We start from the raw sequence: 18,745 nt of genomic DNA on the forward strand, positions 1-18,745 counted from the left end.
TCTTTGGTGTACCGCAACATGCATGGAGCCGTTATTTTACCAGAATAGCCAAGCATGGTCTTCAAGAAAGAATCCATGGTCTTTTCCAACAAGATGCAGATTGGGCTGCATTCAAAAAAGCTCTACGCGAAGAATTTTTCTTAGAAGGCTCTAGCCTTATGACGAAGAAAAGTTTCACTGATGGGTTGAAAAACCCAACAAAGGTTTAGTTGCAACAGCTCTATACCATGAATTTGAAAGTAAATTTGGACAACTTAATGCTGAAGACCAACAAAGTATGGAAGGTCAAAAGATTGAATTATTCCTTAAGGCTGCAGATTCCATTCTGCAAGAAAAGCTTGATGATCGCTTAGAAGATGCTACCTCCGAATCAGGAGTCAAGACTGCATGGACATATATTATTGATGCAATTAACATGATTGCTCGAAGAGAGCGGATGCGACTAAGATTGGGCTCCACTTCAACTTCAACAACTCCATTGATGGAGCTTGTTCCACCTTCAAAATCCCCTATTCATTTGACTAATCAACTAACTCTTTCTTCTTCTGTTCCTTCTAAAAATGATGTCATGGATAAACTTATTAAAAGCATGCGTGACCTTCATTTGAATCTTATAGAAATTAGTTCCAAAGTAGAGAAGCTGGATATCAAAGTTGAAGAATGAGGACGATCATCAACTCAAAGACCCATGAGAAAAGGCTTTAAGAGGCGTTGTATTTGGTGTGACAGCCAACAACATGACAAGAGGGAGTGTTCTGCCTTCCGTGAGGCTGAAGCATAGAAGCTCCTCTTTTGGAAAGACGGAAAAATCCATGTAGCTGAAACTGGTTTTCCACTGGAGCCAAAATTTGGCAATGGTGAAATGAAGAAAAGATTAGAAGATTTAGCTGTAAAGAATACCTATGCAACAATTGATGTAACTACCTATGGGCTACAAATTGAGCCAACTAAAACAAGTTTGAAAGCATATAAAGCTAATGTGCAATCTAAAGTATGGATGCAAGCACTAGATCAAACGGAACGTGGTAAAGCAGCCAAAGAAGATTTGGCTAACGCCAGTCAGTGCATTCGAGTAATAACTAGTTGGAAAGAACTAGTAGATTCTTTTTTCGCATTTGCACATTTGACTGACATCAATCATAAAGAAGTCTTGATTGAAGAAAAGAGAAGAAGAGAAGATGAACCAGAGCCTTTCTCTTTTGGCCCTCCAAAACGGGTAACTAGAAGAACACCTGAATAACCAAAGCTTGCTGAAAATATAACCCCAGATCAAGAGATGAAAGATGCGCCACAAACAAAGAAGACCGAAGGAAAGAAGAAAGGCAAGTAGCCAGGCTACAAATTGCAGTCTGACATAGAATTTGCAACCGATCTCAAACAAGTCCTAGAAGAACGAATTCTAGGAAGTGAAATTGAATTCACCTTAGACAAAATTCATGGAATTGCCAAACGTGAATTCCATGATGTAATTATTAATGTAATCAAAAGGAAAAGACAATATGTTGGTGATGAAGCTGAAGAAACAGTGCATGCTTTTTTGCAAGTTCTTAGAGTTTTTGTGCAGGATGAAGAGAAGCTGACTTCACAAGGAATTCATCTTGAAGCAGTTAAAGAATTAATCGTAGCAATTGAAGCTGAAGATAAAGAAAACATGAATGCAAAAATTAAAGAAGTGAAAGCTGAAAATGTAATGGTCGGCTGGTCCAAACCAGTTGGGCAGCCCACCTCTCAAAAAAAAGGCCGTCTACAGCACATGCATGAGGAGGAAGAGGCTCAGTTCATTCCAAGCAGTCACTACTCCTGTACGCATTGGGCAAGAGCAACAACGGAGACAGTTGTCAAAATTGGAGAAAAAGAAACACCATGTATTGCACTCTTAGATCATGGCTCCAAGATAAACTTCATGGCAAGGAGTCTTTATGAAAATGGCGAATGGCCTATAGATGTTGATTTAGGATGGCGAATGGGAGCTACAAACAACTCTTCTGGAGAGTTATATGCTGCATGTCCTAATGTGCAGGTAACTATTGGAGACATAAAAGACAATTTCACTTTTTTATTCAAGACTCTTGTAGTTACCCTATCATTCTTGGGCAACCTTACATTTCTAAAGCTCGCTTGGAAACAAAAGCTCTTGATGATGGTTCTTTCTATGCTCGAATCCGAAGCAAGGATAATGAACGGGCTGTCCAATTTCTTACTGTGTGTGTTAACCATCATCGAAACAGGGATCCACTGCGTGATTATCCTGTGCCTCCTAATGCCTGAGAATTCAAGGGTTTTTGGGCTGCACTACTATAAAAGGAGGCTATGGTAGTGCGTCATGTAAAAAGATTGAACCTCCTCATGATACAGAAACTGTCTCTCTAGCAAATTTGTATGTATGTACAACCAATAGTATGGGCTGTTATAAGTCTCTTCCGGCCATGATTAAGGCTGAAAGAAAATATTTATGTCATGTAAAAAGGGAACTAAAAACTTATGATACGACAGCTAAAATTGAAGATATTTCGGGCTTTTTTTTGGACTGATTACTACTGACACATTGGTTGAAATATATGCAGCTGCTCATGTAGAAAATTAAGCAAAAAATGAGTCCATAGAAGTATGTACATTGGATTTTTATCAAACAATTCAAGAATTTATTGAGCAAGAAGACATTGGTTTACTCAACAAGGTTGAAGCGCTAGTAGGGACAAAATACAAGACGGTGGATAAGAAAGTCAAACCTGTGACAATCCCACTGCCTCTTGAAAGTGAAGGGCTAGCTGATAGGGCAGCAAATCAGCCAAGTCTTCGTGATCCTTCCAACATTGGTCACAAGTTCACATATGAAAGTATAAAGGAGCTCAAAATAGGTGAAATTTCTTTCCTTTCACCGACTGAAAACACTCTTTTATGCAAATGCTAATGAAACATGGAAAAGCTTTTGCATTTCAACCAAGTGAAATAGGCTATGTGGATCCAAATATTGTGGCTCCTATGGTCATTGTTACGGTCCCACATGTGCCTTGGAACCTCAAGCCTATTCCTGTTCCAAGGGCGCATTTGCCCAAATTACTAGAACTTCTAAATAAAAAGATTAGAATGAAGATTTTAGAATCTTCTTCAGCATCCTTGGTGCACAGATCGGACGCTGTATGCTCGCGTAGTGATTGCCAGAAGGTCCCCAAGAACAATGAACTCTACTTTTTGCACAAATTACAAGGTAAAAAGCATGAACGACAAGAGCAAGAGACCAATTGGGTGCAATCTCCCCCCATGCCTTGTGTGAGCGCTCCACAAAGCATGTGTTTTATGTATATTTCATCTTCATGCTCAAATAATAGCCTAAATTACAAAATAGCAAGCTTTTAGCTTTTGAGTTTGCTTTTACACAAAAATAGGAATAAAGCTAATGGACGGTGCCCAAAGAGTCTGGCACGCCCAATACAATGTCCAAATAGAAATAACATAACCGTGCACCCATGCGAATACAAAATAATAATAAATAATCAATGCCTCAATAAATAGGCATGACAAAATATAGGCGTGGCGCCTATCAAAATATAATCCATAAATCAAATACTCGCTATCCTCCAATGCTTTCCTCTGCCACTGCTGCTATCTCTACACATCAACTGAAGCATTCACAATCGTTAGTAAAATAATACAATTAAACCGACAAAAGTGAATACCTAGCAGTCTTCAGCTACATAAATAAATCAACTGGTTAGAAATAAATCCTAACCTTAATTTATTACGAGTGCGCACTCAAAACTCATAAACGTTTATTAATTTAATATGCATTTTGCGGAATCACCCGCTATGGAATCACCCATGTACACACTAAATTAATGAAACGCCCGAAAAGGACAGGCGTCCCCATCAACTTCTCGCACAAAGAATCCACTTTGTGTATGAGCCCCGGTCATCAAAGTTTACGGAATCCATCGTAAAACCTCACGGAATCCACCATGGCACGGAATCCACCGTGAAATATGTCTCCTGGCATCATACCCCGGGGTAGGATAGGAATTGACCTCAATTGCTATTAGCTCAATGTGGAGCTAACAGAGTGGGGAAAGCATTTAAGTCTCTAGCGTGCATCCATTGTGCTTCTCTACAGGATGGTTCTTAAATTTAACTAGATATCTAGAATATCTTCGGCCAGTTCTAGTGGTTATAAAGTCAGTGTCTATGATAGCTTCGGGTTCAAGTATTTCAGTCTCTTCCTCTAATAAAGGTGGGTTTTCATAAACAGGGTGTACAGGTAATTGGCCTCTAAATGGTCTCAATAAACTAATGTGAAATGTGTTGTGAATTTTTCAATGAGGTGGTAATTCTAACTTGAATGCATTGTCATTAATTTTATGAATGATCCTAAATGGTCCATAGAATCTGGGGGCTAATTTGACAACTGGATGTCTATCTACACTTTGTAGTCTACGTTTTTCTATTCTCAGCCAAACATAATCATCAACTTTGAAATTCATTGCTTGTCTTTTCTTGTTGGCTTGTTTGGTATATGATTGTTAGGCTTTAGCAATCATATCTTTAACCTCATCAAAAATAGTGTTATGCATACTAGCAATATCATCAGCACTCTGAATTCTATTTGACAAAGATGCAACATGTGTAGATAATCTATATCCATAAATCACTTCAAACGGTGCTTTCTTTGTAGATGTGTGTGGTATATTATTATATGAAAACTGTAATAAATGCAAATGTGTGTCCCATGTTTGTGGTTTAGAGATAGTATATGCACGTAAAAGATCTAGAATTGTGCTGTTAGTGGCTTCTGTTTGTCCATTAGTTTCTGGATGAAATGCAGATGAGAAATCAATCTTTGTGCCTAGGTTAGCAAACAGAGTAATCCAAAAGTTGTTACAAAATCTAGAATCACGATCTAAAATAATAACTTTTGGCAATCCATGGTTAGTAAAGATAGTTTTCAAAAACAACTGTGCTGCTTGTGATGCTGTTAAAGTTTTCTTACATTGAATGAAATATGCTTGTTTACTAAATCTATCTACTACTGTCCAAATCATATCATGGTTAGATTTAGTATTAGGTAAACCAGTAATGAAATCCATAGAAATTTGTTCCCAAGGTTTAGATGGAATAGACAAAGGCATAAGTAATCCATACTGTTTACCATGATGTCTCTTAACTCTTTGACAAATCAAACATTCAGAAATAAAGTTAGATACATCAGCATCCATATGCGGCCAATAAAAATCTTCAGTTAATGTATGTAAGGTAGATATGATACCTCTATGACCTTGATATGGGGGACAATGAATTTCATTCAAAACAAAAGATCGAAATGGAATTGTAACACACAATCTCTTTTCATAAAACATAAATCCATCATTATATGACAATGAATCAATAGGAATCAAATTATTTTGGACTAATTTATTCCAATCAGTATGAAAAGTAATATCCTGATGATAAGTATCTTTCATAGCAATCAAAGAATCAAAAGATATGACAGAAATATTATGAATGGCAGGTCTTCTACTCAATGCATCAGCCACTACATTTTCTTTTCCGGGTTGGTATTGAATGATAGGATGAAAGCTTTGAATAAAGGAGGCCCATTTGATATGATGGTCAGAGATTTGAGGTTGGCTAAGTAAATGTCTAATACTTTGTTGATCAGTCTTAATCATAAATTCTGAACCCATTAGGTAGTGTTTCCACTGTTTTAACGCTTGTACAACTGCTAATAGTTCTTTGTCATATGTGGAATATTTCAGTTCAAAAGGTTTCAGCTTACAACTAGAATAGGCTATAGGATGATTGTCTTGCATAAGTACAGCTCCTATTCCTGATCCACTAGCATCGGTCACTACTAGAAAGAATGGTCTATTAAAATCAGGCAATTGTAGGACAGGGGCATGGGTTAATGCATGTTTCAATAAGTCAAAGGATTTCTGTTGATTTTCGGACCAATGATAGACAATACCTTTCTTTAGAAGTTTAGTCAGTGGTAAAGCAAGTAATGAAAAATTACGTACAAACTTCCTATAGAAACTAGCAAGACCAAGGAATGAGTGTAACTCATGCACGTTTTTAGGTACATGCCAATTTAATATTGCATCTATTTTCTTAGGATCAACTTTAATTCCATCAGATGATACAATATGACCTAAATACTCAATTTTTGTTTTAAAGAATTCACTCTTTTCAAGATTTGCATACAGTTGATTTTCTTTCAATAACTGAAAAACCAATGACAAATGCTCATAATGTTCTTTTTCATTTTGACTAAACACCAAAATATCATCAAAGAAGACAATTACACAATACTGATATTTCAGAAATATACGGTTCATCATTCTACTAAACGTAGCAGGTGCATTAGTCAATCCAAATGGCATCACTAAAAATTCGTAATGACCAAACTATGCCCTAAATGCAGTCTTGAATATGTGTGACGTATCTAGTCTCACCTGATGATAACTAGACTTAAGGTCTATTTTACTAAATATAGCAGATCCTTGCAGTTTGTTCATAAGGTCATCAACTCTAGGAATGGGATACCTATTCTTTACAGTGATCTTATTTAAAGCTCGATAGTCAATGCACATACGATAGGTATTATTCTTTTTCTTGACTAACAGAACAGGTGCACCAAATGGAGAACTGCTAGGTCTAATCAATCCTCTATTTAGTAATTCCTCAACTTGACTCTAAATTTCTTTTTGCTCTATCTGGTTATGCCTATATGGTGCTTTGCAAGGTGGTTGTGTGCCAGGGATCAAATCTATCTTATGGTCTTCTGGACGTGAAGGAGGTAAACCAGGTGGTAGGTCTTCTGCAAAATAGTCCTTAAAATGTGCAAGAAATTCTTTATGCTTAGGGTGTATATGACTTTCTTTTACTTGCAATTCATTCACCCAAATGAGATAAGATTTACTACTCTTGTGTAATGCACGTTTAGCTTGGGTATGCGAAAGCAGTGGAAAAACATTAGATGCAGGCATACCATATAATGTAATAGATTTTCCTTGAAAATTAATATTCATTGAGTGTGTGGAATAGTCTATATCTGGGTTATGCTGGTGACGCCAAGGCATACCTAAAATAATGTCACTCGACTGTAATGGAACAACTAAGAAATTTCTTCTTTCAGTGTATTGACCAATTTGAATCTCTAAGTCATGCACTTCATGTGTACCATTATACCTAGTGCCTAAGAATGCAGCTTTGATGCGATAATGCGTAGGTACAGTCTGTAACTTCAATTCTTTTACTAATTTTGCTGAAATAAAATCATGAGTACTACTGTCATCATGCAAAATAATCTTTTTCTTTCCATGCACCAAACATTTCATAGTCAATAAAGAATGCGGAGTAGGCATACCTGGTAAAGTATCCGAAGGTGTAGTAGTGTCATCCTCATCTTCAGTGAAATCAAGCATATCTTCATGTTCGTCTTCGTCCATTGCTCCAAGGTAGTTAATATGGGCAGGTGGCTTCTTTGAATGACAATTTGTTGCTAGATGTCCAGGCTGGTGGCATTTATAGCATACTATTGGCTTGGCTTTGGTTACATTGTTTGCAATGGCAGGAAGTCTAGGTACATTAGGATTTGGCTGTGGAATAGGCTTAGGGTTTTGATTGACATTGGATGGTAATGCAGGTGGTTTTGCCCAATTTTTGCGAAAAGATGATGATGAGGAGAAACGACCTGGATTAAATATTCTAAAATTAGAATTGAATTGTTTAGATCTATAATTACCATTGGCTTGGAATTGCTGTGGATGTCTATCTCTACCTCGTAACTTATCTTCAGTGTCGTGAGCTAGTGAAATGGCGTCTTCAAGGGTAGCAGGCTTGAACATGTTAACTTCAGCGTAGTAATGCCCAAGGAGTCCAGACATATACTTGCGCTTATGTGTCGCTTCAGGCACGTCTTCAAGCATGCGTAGCTGGAGTAGTGCATTCCAAAAACGCTCTGTATACTGAGGAATAGGCTCACGATCCCGTTGCTGGAGAAGATCCCATTTCTTAATAGCTTTCTCATAAAATTATGGTGGAAGGAAATTCTGCATGAACTTCTTGAAATTCTCCCAAGTATCAGGACAATCTATGCTCTTGCGTACTACAGTCTACCAAAGAGATGCTCTGTCTACTAAATGATTAGTGACACACTTGATTTTATCTTTTTCTGCATAGGTTTCCTCATGGAAATAGTCATCAAACTGACTAATGAATACTAGAACAATTTTTCCTTCTCGTATGCCATTGAAAGTACGGAATTTGAAACTTCTTTTACTTATATTTGATTCCTTGCAGATGGTTTGAGCTTCAAGAGTTGCGTCGATGGTACGCCAAATAAGATCTTCAGCTTGAGGTTCTTCTTTGTCGGTAGACGCTCTTTGTAAATTTGCCAGTTGAGCTTGCAATGCTTGCCTAGCCCTTCGTTCTTCTTCCAATTGCATCATGATTAAGTCCAGCTTTTGCTCCATCATAGGCTCAGGTAAGTCGCCTTCAACCATAAGATCATCCATATGTGGTTTCGTCATCCTGCAAAACTAAAAAGACATTTCTCACTCTAAATCAAGTTAGCGGGATGAGCGCAGCTCAAGTTCGGGAATACAAGGCTTATGTGTTTTTTGGGTATAGCTTTCTCAATCTTCAGAAAATCTGCTATTTATCCTTCTTCGTATGCTGAAAATGCTTCAGCAAACCTGTGTATGGGTAGAGTACCTTCCAATGAACAACTTTGCAGTTCGGAGTTTCTGCGCAGGAACAGCCCTTCTAGGAGTTTTGAGCACAAGTCAGTTCTGACTCCAGTTGACTAGTCTGACTTGCAGAGTTGCAGACTTATGTGACTTGCAGAGTTGCAGACTTGCAGAACTTAGTCGATTTAACTGACTTGCAGAATTTGACTTGAAGATACTTGCTGAATCTGAACTTTGCAGACTTGCAGTACTTGCTGGATCTGAGAGACTTGTGTGTCTTGCAACTTAGGTTTTAGCTTAGCCTTGAAAAATCGTAATCATTTGGGGGGGGGGGGGCATTTTTCTGACGTCGCGGAAAAATCGCGATGTCCTCAGAGACCTCGCGGGTTGAATTCGAAGCTTTTAAGCTTCTTAGAGCTTATAAGCTTTATTATTAAGCTTATTAAAAAGATGGGCTATGGAGGATTTCTCACTGTTTTTCCACGACTTGATGAAGGAGAGTGGGAAGTGGTCCTCCGCCTCTGTAGCCCGGTCCTTCACGATCCAATGACAGAAACAGGGGTTCTTGATTGCCAAAAGTCTGCCTGTATTGACAGTTCGCGACAAGATTGACCGTAGAGCCCGATCGTTCCAGGAGCTCCGCCTTCGCACGAGATGGGTAGCGATTGGAAGCTCTTGATCTCAGCTCTGCTCTGATACCACTGATGCGCAGATCGAACGCTATATGCTCACGTAGTGATTGCTGGAATGTCCCCAAGAACAATGAACTCTACTTTTTGCACAAATTATAAGGTAAAAAGCATGAACGACAAGAGCAAGAGACCAATTGGGTGCAATCTCCCCCCATGCCTTGTGTGAGCACTCCACAAAGCATGCATTTTATGTATATTTCATCTTCATGCTCAAATAATAGCCCAAATTACAAAATAGCAAGCTTTTAGCTTTTGAGTTTGCTTTTACACAAAAATAGGAATAAAGCTAATGGACGGTGCCCAAAGAGTCTGGCACGCCCAATACAATGTCCAAATAGAAATAACATAACCGTGCGCGACATCGTTCCTCATGTGCTTTGGAACTACCCAGTTGCCTAGAACAATTAGAAGAAGGTAAAGGATTGGGTCCATAAAGTAGGCCTAGACGTAGGTCTGAAGATGAAGAGTGCACTATTGGGAGACAGAGGCAAGTTAGATGATGAATCTCTCAAGCTATGGAATTTCCTGAGAGGGATTACCCTGAAAGCAATTTGGGCCAATAGAAACAATGTTGTTATGGCTTAAGAAAGTCAGATGCTTGCCAATAGTGTCTTTTGGATAATTGTAAGAGAAGTCTTGGCACTCTTTAAGAGACCGAGGACAAGGCAAAATTTCAACGTCCATCAGAGACATTTGAGAAAATTAGTGTTTTAGAACAACTAGGGCTTTCATCTTGTATCCCCAAGCTTTTGACTAGAGTAGTGTGTTAGGCCTGTTACACACTCGGGACAAGCCCTTGCCTAGCCTCAAAATCGTCCAATATGTTTTTTACACATAGGGCGTGGAAGAATCTCTCAAAAGAGAGCGTTTGTCTTAATGGTAAGTGTTGTGAACTACATGCCAATTGGATGGAGGTTCAAATCCTAACGAGTGTGAATTGCATTTCAAATGAATGTGTTTGTCCTTATTCCGCTTGGGCGGGGTTTGTGCCTTGGATGGGGGACTTCCCCTTCCCAGACTTGTCCATCACATGTGATTCGTAGAGCAAATCATTAGCCGCCATGTCAGCACAATGCCCCTTCTACTTTGGTGTTCAAATGTCCATCTGGTATATGTGTAACTATCGTTAGAAGAGCTAGGGTTTGCGTCTCTTATCCACATAGCATCTTTTTGGCATTCAAATGTCCGTTCGGGCATGTGCGTAACCGATGTTGGAAGAGTTAGGGGTTGCATCTTTTATCCCATAGCATCTTTTTGTAATGCGTGCCAATTTGGCAATGCTAGGGGGACTCATGTCATAGAGATTGAACTCACGCACTCCAGGAACTCAACCCATGCCTAATCCACTTCGACACTACCCCATTGGCATCCCCATAACATCTTAGAATTTGCAATTGCAAATACCACTTCGATAGCAATATCAAATAGAAAAAGAAATCTAAATGAATGTATATCATGGATATTTGTATGCCAGAGAGCAAAGTCTTCTCTGAATATTTCATGTATGATTGGCAAGCTGGAGCATAGGAGAAGAGCTAGATTCAGAAGTCTGTTTGGCTAAATGCCTATGCTAACTTGTATCGAGATTATTCATTACATAATATAAATAAAATAAAATTTCTTTTGCGTCCAAAATGAATCTCTTCAAAATTTGAAGGTATTTTCTGTTTGAAAAATTTGCACTTGCACAAAGCGCCAAAACGAAGAGAGAAGGAATCAAACGTGTGCTGCTGCTGCGAATATTTCGAGGTGGGAGGCTCGTTAATAATAGTGGTTTTAGAATGCAACAAAACATATTGGCCGTCGACAGGGACTCTCTCTCATGTCGCCATAGCTCATGAGAGCGCCTGCTGCAGCAGCAGATCATCGAGCTGGAAACAGGCAGAAGAGTCAGGACTCAGGCCTTATTAGAGTTCTCCGGAGTCCGCCCTTCCAGTTTCACAGCTGCGCATCCATGTCTTAACTCTCTCTCTCTCTCTCTCTCTCTCTCTCTCTCTCTCTCTCTCTCTGTGTCTCTCCTCCCCCTACCCTTATAATTCAGTGATTATGATGTCTAACATGGCCCCCCTCCAGCTTATCCTCTTCATCTTCGTCCCCCTCCTCCCCCTACCCCATGTCTCTGCCCAACAGTCCTACCCCCCTTCAGAATTCACCATGGACTGTGGAAACTACCACCCTGAGAATGCCGGCTACCTCTGTGAGCCCTCCATGCCCCGCTGCCAAACCCTCGCCTACTTCCGGGCCCAGCCCGGCCCCTACGACACCCTCAGCACCATAGCCAGTCTGCTCTTCAACACCACCCCGTCTGACATCGCCTCGGTGAGTGCCCTCTCCCCCAACGCCGCGCTAACCCCCTGGGAGGGCCTGTTCATCCCTTTGGATTGCAGGTGCCATGGCAACCACTCGCACCACGACGTCGCATACTGGATCTCCCCAGGGGACGCCTTCTACAAGATGGGCAATGTCACATATCAGGGACTGACCACATGCCAGGCCATACAGGAGGCAAATCCTAGCGCTGATGCAACCAAGCTCGTCGTCGGACAGCGGGTTGTCATCCCCATCAGATGTGCTTGCCCCTCCCCCCAGCAGCTGCTCCAGGGCATCAGGATGCTCCTCACGTACCCGGTCGGGAGCTTCGAGGACGTATCGGCCGTAGTCACCAAGTTCGGCATTAATACGCAGGAATTCGTCGATGCCAATATGCTGCCCAATGATACGCAGAAGCTATTTCCAGCCATCACTGTGCTGGTGCCCTTTCATGCCAAGCCCATCATCCCTCCCAATCCTCCTATGGTCCAGAACCCCTCACCCAGTTCTGGGGGCTCCATTGCAACCTCTCCATCATCACATGGCAGATCCAGAACGGGTGTCTTCATTGGAATTATTGCTGCAGTGATCATCATCGCCTTGTCCCTGATTCTTATAGGTGCTTTCATTGCTATTAAGAGGAGGAGAGCCTCTAAAGAGCGTCTCATTTCGTCCAAGATCTTACCTTACCTGAGGAACCGCAAGCTGCAACAAGATCTCCATGATGGTATGTCAGCCTTTGCCAGCTTTGAGAAGCTGGCCATATACTCTCTAGACGAGATCAGAAAGGCAACACAGGACTTTAGCCCTACTAATCTTATCAAAGGTGCGGTATACCGTGGAGTCATCAATGGGCAGGTGGTGGCTGTGAAGAACATGACCAGGAATGTAACTAAAGAGCTTCAGATCCTCCAGAAAGTACACCATGCAAATCTTGTAACCCTTCTAGGAGTATGCAATATAGAATCTCCTGAGATATCCTATCTAATATATGAGTATGCTGAAAACGGTTCCTTGAGTGATTGGCTACATGAGAATGATTTTAGCATGAGCTCAAGTGGTTCCTCGGTATGCAATTTGACATGGAACAACAGGCTTCAAATTGCCTTGGATGTGGCAACAGCCTTGGAGTACATCCATGACCACACAAAGCCAAGTTATGTGCATAAGGACATCAAGAGCAGCAACATACTGCTGGATTCGAAGTTCCGGGCCAAAATTGCGAATTTTGGATTGGCAAAATTAGCAGAGGAGGCTTCACAGACCCGGCATATAATAGGCACACAGGGGTATCTGGCACCTGAGTATGTGATAGATGGAATAGTGTCAACAAAGACAGATGTCTTTGCCTTTGGGGTTGTGCTGCTGGAGATGTTATCAGGGGAGGAGGCCATGATGAGAGACAAGGTGGGCAAGGAGAGGTTTCTCTCTGAGGCCATGGAGGGTGTGCTAAGCAGTGATGGCAACAAGAGTGCCAAGGACAAGCTCAAAGGATGGATGGATCCACGCCTCCAAAATGCCTTCCCCCTGGACTGTGCATACAGTGTGGCTAACCTGGCCCGCTCTTGTGTTGCCATTGACCCGAGTGCTCGGCCGAATGCAGGTGAGCTTGCCTTTGCTCTTACCAAGCTGCTTGAGCTGTCCTTGGAGTGGGAACCCTCTGGTGATATGGACCCACCTCATCCTCCAGAGGCAAGGTGATGTAAGGAGGGTAAAAGTGGCACATCAGTTGAATCATTTAGTAGGAAATAGTGTAGACTAAGAAGTGTTGTATCATATGAAATCTATATTTAGGTGAAGCTTAGCAGAAAGTAATGCTTAAAGTAATCCCAAATGGGTGGTTTAGACTTTGGATGGGTGGGGGAATCTTGTGTACAATAAATTACCCTTGTTCCCAATCATTAATCATAAACCCTAAGACCTGCAAGAACAATGTCTATTATGGTCTTCTTCCCAAGCCATGGATTGGTTGATGCCAGATTGTGAATTTGGTACGAGTTTAAGAAGGGAGGGTCCATGCCTCAGACAAGGGTGAGCCATGGTTCTTGTCGATACATTGTTCTTAAGCCATAACGCTTTTATTTAAGAAATCTATTCAAGTCCCCATTCAGTAAGTAGGCCACCGTCATGTCAGACCATTTGATTTCATGGTCTATGCTTTGTGTCACGGCCGATAATGCAAGCAGTACTTGTGATGGTATCAATCACTCACTCCTGGCGCTTCCAAATCAAAATCTTACCAGTATATGAAGGCATGCAGGCTTGCAGCTTGCGATTGTGAAGGATCTTGTGTGTTCTGGACGATCAAAATTACCCCAAATTGACTGGTGCTATATAACTTTCTTAAAATTTTAAGGTGTTGATATATACCAATTGATTCGTTGGTTCAAAACTGATTAAAAATAATTATCAATGTGATTACCTGAAACTTTTCACATGCAAAGTTTGTTTAACTTAAAACCTTGTTGAATAATTCAAGTTTTGTATGAATAATGTCCATGCTATTCTTGATATTTTGGCTTTGTTATAAATTTGTGCTATTTTGTTATTTCTAATTTTAGGTTTTGATACAAAATGTATAAATAATTGATCTTGAGGCTCAAGTTTAAAGTAGTAGATAAAGTCTGAAGTATACAATAATTTCACTTGTCACAATCAACCACCTTGTTTTGTTTTTGAGAATAACTGCTAGATACTTTTCCAAAGACATCTCCCAATGGTAGCCTTCATGTTTTACATGTGCTAGGATACTTCATATCATGTGCAAAGTTGTTATTGCAAAGCAACTTTGTGGGGGAAGCAAAGTTGCTTTGTGCTTCGCTTTTCTCAACTTCATTCTTGCCCATTGTATTCTGGCTTGATATATACATCTAACATGATGTTGATGACTAATGCAAAGCTTGCTATTAATGGAAATTAATATTATAGCTAGCCTAATTTTATTAAGTGATGCATGGATCATTAATCAATGCAAAAACAAATCAACAATGTCAATCCGATTTCATCACTGGTTTGTTTCATCATGAGGGAAGTAAAGTTCCCATACTATGGCATGATAACTTTGCTTCCCTTGCTTCTTACTCTCTTATATATTAGAGCTTGGGAAGCTGAGATATCTCCGCCGCACCCATGGTTCCTGCTCCCCTTTGGATAACAACGTGGAAGGGTTCAGTGATAAGCCACAACCTGCAGGGGATAAAGAGACAAAGCAAGATGGAAGAAGGAAAGCAATTTATGCCAAGTAAGAGTCCTTGTGTATTATGAAAGCTCAAGAGACAATGTAAAGATGCCATTTGGAAACAAGCCATTGTGATCAAGGCATTACATCAATCAAAGCACCATCAAGCCGAAGCATATACATACTCTTTGCAACCCTAAACCCATATTACAACAATACATAAAAAGTTCCAAACTCTTTAATGATAGAAGTGGTTATCTCAATGACAACATTGCAAACACAGTTAACCCCTATAATCAGTTTAGCATACTGAATGTTTTCCTTTCCCATCATCCATGCAGTGAAGTCCCCCAACTCTTTAATTGGATCTTAACATCATGTGCTTCACCATGATATCATTCACACAACCAAAAAGCACCAACACAACAATGCAGGATGTTCAAAGATCTCTGAGCATCTATTCGACTTTGCCCTCTCCGAAATACTGCACGGTGTACCCGAAAAGCATGGGAGCTTGCCCTTTGCCCGAGCTTTGATGAGGCTACAATCTCAAAAGTGATGCCGGTTGCCACTAGCTATGGGAAGTTGGCCGCCTTCAACACGATCTCATAGACCCGTCACAATCGCCCACTGCATGAACGCTGAAATAATGACGCAGAGCTTCACCCTTCACACTTCACAATGTCGTCATTTGATGATGGCCACCCTCCACGGTCAAGGCTTTCTCATTCATGATAATAAAACACGCCTTTCTTCCTCGACATGGATCGCTTCATGTTAATAATGTTTGTCCCAACCGCCATCTTCAAAACATGCAGACCCCCGAGACACGCTGCTGCTCCGCCTGCAAAGCCATAATCAGTCAGGTTGACGACTGCATCCCTTCAATATATATCGCCAGTTGTTCTTTCCCAGGACCATGCTGTAGTCGTGAAAATCACGGAAGTGACATCACACCTGAGACTGATCTTATCACCTGCAACAAGATGGCATGGTAGTACTCCAGCTTGTCTTGCCATAGCTCATTATCAAGCGTGGCTACTCTATGCAATGGGGAACTTGAGGGCATTGCAGTTTTGATCAAAATCTCCTCGTCTGTGATTCAAATAGTTCTTACTGTCCTGGTCCATTATCTCTTTGGTGATTCATGATGATGATGATGATTCGCGCTTCGGCATCTCTGTTCTTCGATAGATCCTCCCAAATATTGATGGATTCCTTTCCCACGTTGTTGTAGCAGTCTCCAATGATTGCACCCTCCCTCTTCTACCTCACATGATGATCCTCTTACTGCAAACCACCATTTTTTTCTTACGGCCCTCTCCCCCCATCAACTCGTCCATCCTAAATTCAGCATAGGCTTCTGCAAAATTAGATGACTCCTTTCAAAAAGCTGAAGGCATAGAAAAGAACATCCCAACCATGGGCAGTCCTCAGTCTTTTTTACATAATACTTGTCCTCTGCCTCCGAGAATACTATAACTAGGTTGACAGATGCAATTTAGTAAAGGAGTTTGAAGTTCTATATGCAAATCTTGCATGTTTGTTATGTAGGAGTTTTACTGATGGTGTCTAGACATGTAATGTGTTCTAAAGTGAAGTACGTTTGTAGATAAGTTTTAGCGTTGTTTAAATACATAGAGTCTCTTGAAAGGAGAATATGTATACTTATATAGTTCAAGTCATTGATCATGAGTTTGAACTCGTCTATAGCAATGAACGTAAGAACGAAATGAGGCATGCTCCATACATTGACCATTGTGATAAGGTCCTTCAAGTTACGTCGGTGTCAAGATGGGGATCTCGATATTGAAGCGGGAATACTGTAGTGGAGGATGTGCCTGATGACCTCCTCATTAGAACTATGCTTGTTTGTGCACATATAGTTGTCAATGTCCCTTTGTAGGCAAGTCGTGCTTGTGTTGTTCGCGATCAAGACATCCTGTTTTAGTTGGTATAGAATCAGGATGTAAGGCTTGTGTAACACTACAACAAAAAGGCTCCATAGACGCGCTTGTAGATGCAATATTTGAATCGTGAAAAAAAATGTCGGGCACGTTTATTAACGCGTATACAAAATCGCGTCTAAAAGCGCGCTTATGATCAGAGTTACACGCACACTTAGATGCGCCTATAGACGCGCGTATAAATGCGCTATGTAAATATATAATCATATTTATAAAAAAGTGGACATATTCATGTTGTGCGTCTATACAAGCGTATATCTACGCTCCTAAAACCGCGTTTACCCTGAAAGTTTTTGACGAGAATAGACGCGCATTTATCCTGCAATTTAGGCGCGCTGATAGACGTGCAAAACAGAGATATGAAAAAAAAAACTGAGAGCATTTGCAAGCCACATGCTCTCTGGTTTTTTTTCCCCCCATCAACATCAAATTATATGCTTAGGGAAAACAGAGAAAGATTATTTCGAAGATTGGATACTGAAAACAAAACAATGTATGTAGCACACGAAATTTCATATATATAGATGAAACGTTTTTACATTATGAGTTCTAGTGCTTGTGACGTCATGGTCGCAAGCACTAGCTGAAAGTAATACATATCAAAAATGAAAATTACAAGCCAAGGGGAGACATGCATGCATGGGGCTCCTCTATATCTCCTCAGAAGAGGCATCATCATCACTACCACCACCGCTGCCTGTGCCGCTGTCATTGCCGCCACCACTACTGCTAGTCCCCCCTTCGCTATCCTCAACTACATCAGGGTTCGCCTGCACAAAGGATTAAGGTATATAAATACCATTACAAACAATAAATTAGAGTTATCTATACTTTTCATGTAAAAAATAAAACATACCTCTTCTGGTGGTTAAATCCTCATGGCGCGATTATATTGCTCCTCCGTGATGAGTCCCTCCTCGTAGAAATGCTGCCAAGTGGACGCCCGGTTATGACCTCGATGGTAGCCTACCTCTCTAGGAGTAGGCATCCTACCAATGATATGAAACTACAAAACAATTTGAACATACAACGTATGAAAACACACTACATAATGAAGTGAAACAAATTACAAAATAATTTTTAAAAAATCAAATAATACTTACAAACTCAGCCTCCCATGACTCCCTGCCACCCGATCCATAATGTGATGATCCCATGGTTGCCATCTGGATACGTCGCGCCTCTGCATGCTGGCGACTTGTCATTTTCTCCGTTGCTCTCTTCTTGGCCTCTTTCCACTCCTTGCGGTGGCAATTGGGTGGTTGGCCATATCCAAGACGCTCCTGCTCTTGTCTCCGCAATGACTCCTTGGCGCGCATCATAAGGTGAGACCTCTTGTTATGAAGCGCGTCTCTCACCTTTGACCGTCCCCAATCATCTGAGAATCGTGAATTCTCGGGGTTAGGGTACCTTTTATGTACTGCCCGCAACACCTCTTGCCACAAACCATTTTTTTGGTGCTTGAAGGGAATCATGCAATCTTTGTATGTGGCATGCACGACACTCCTCAAGTAGGCTATCACTTCCCTCCCCTCAAAGTCATGCAAGATACCACCAACATCAGTGATAGAGTAGTACATTTGTGGAGGCTCACCTCTCTCATTTTCCGGTGAGGGTGATCGAGAGCCACCACCTAGGCAACCCCCACAAAGCCCTCGACCTCCTCGTCCTCCCGCACCACTCTCCCTCCTCCCTCGACGTGCACTACCGTCTACCTCACTCGATACACGTGCCTCTGCAGATGTACGTTGGGAGGGCGACCAAGATAATTGGTCATCTCCCCCATGAATTGCTCCTTATTGAATGGGGTGCTGGAGGATCTAGGATTCCACATCTACACAAGAAAAATCATATTACCCTGTGTAGATAAAACATATTACATACAGTGTCTATACCTACGTCTCTGTGCGCGTCTAT

General features: G+C 41.0%; 1 protein-coding gene across 1 annotated transcript; it reads left to right on the top strand.

The window, feature by feature from the left end:
* The first annotated feature begins 11,183 nt into the window (after positions 1-11,183).
* LOC148039905 (protein LYK5-like) lies at positions 11,184-16,327 on the top strand. Its single transcript, XM_087695067.1, has one exon. It carries the CDS (start codon positions 11,420-11,422, stop codon positions 13,382-13,384), a length of 1,965 nt encoding a protein of 654 aa, XP_087551193.1. The 5' UTR covers positions 11,184-11,419; the 3' UTR covers positions 13,385-16,327.
* Positions 16,328-18,745: the final 2,418 nt, after the last annotated feature.

The sequence above is a fragment of the Lygodium microphyllum genome, chromosome 2 (genome assembly GCF_053477565.2).
Source record: "Lygodium microphyllum isolate KBCC chromosome 2, Lygodium_microphyllum_v1.1.10, whole genome shotgun sequence".
Lineage (NCBI taxonomy): Eukaryota > Viridiplantae > Streptophyta > Polypodiopsida > Schizaeales > Lygodiaceae > Lygodium > Lygodium microphyllum.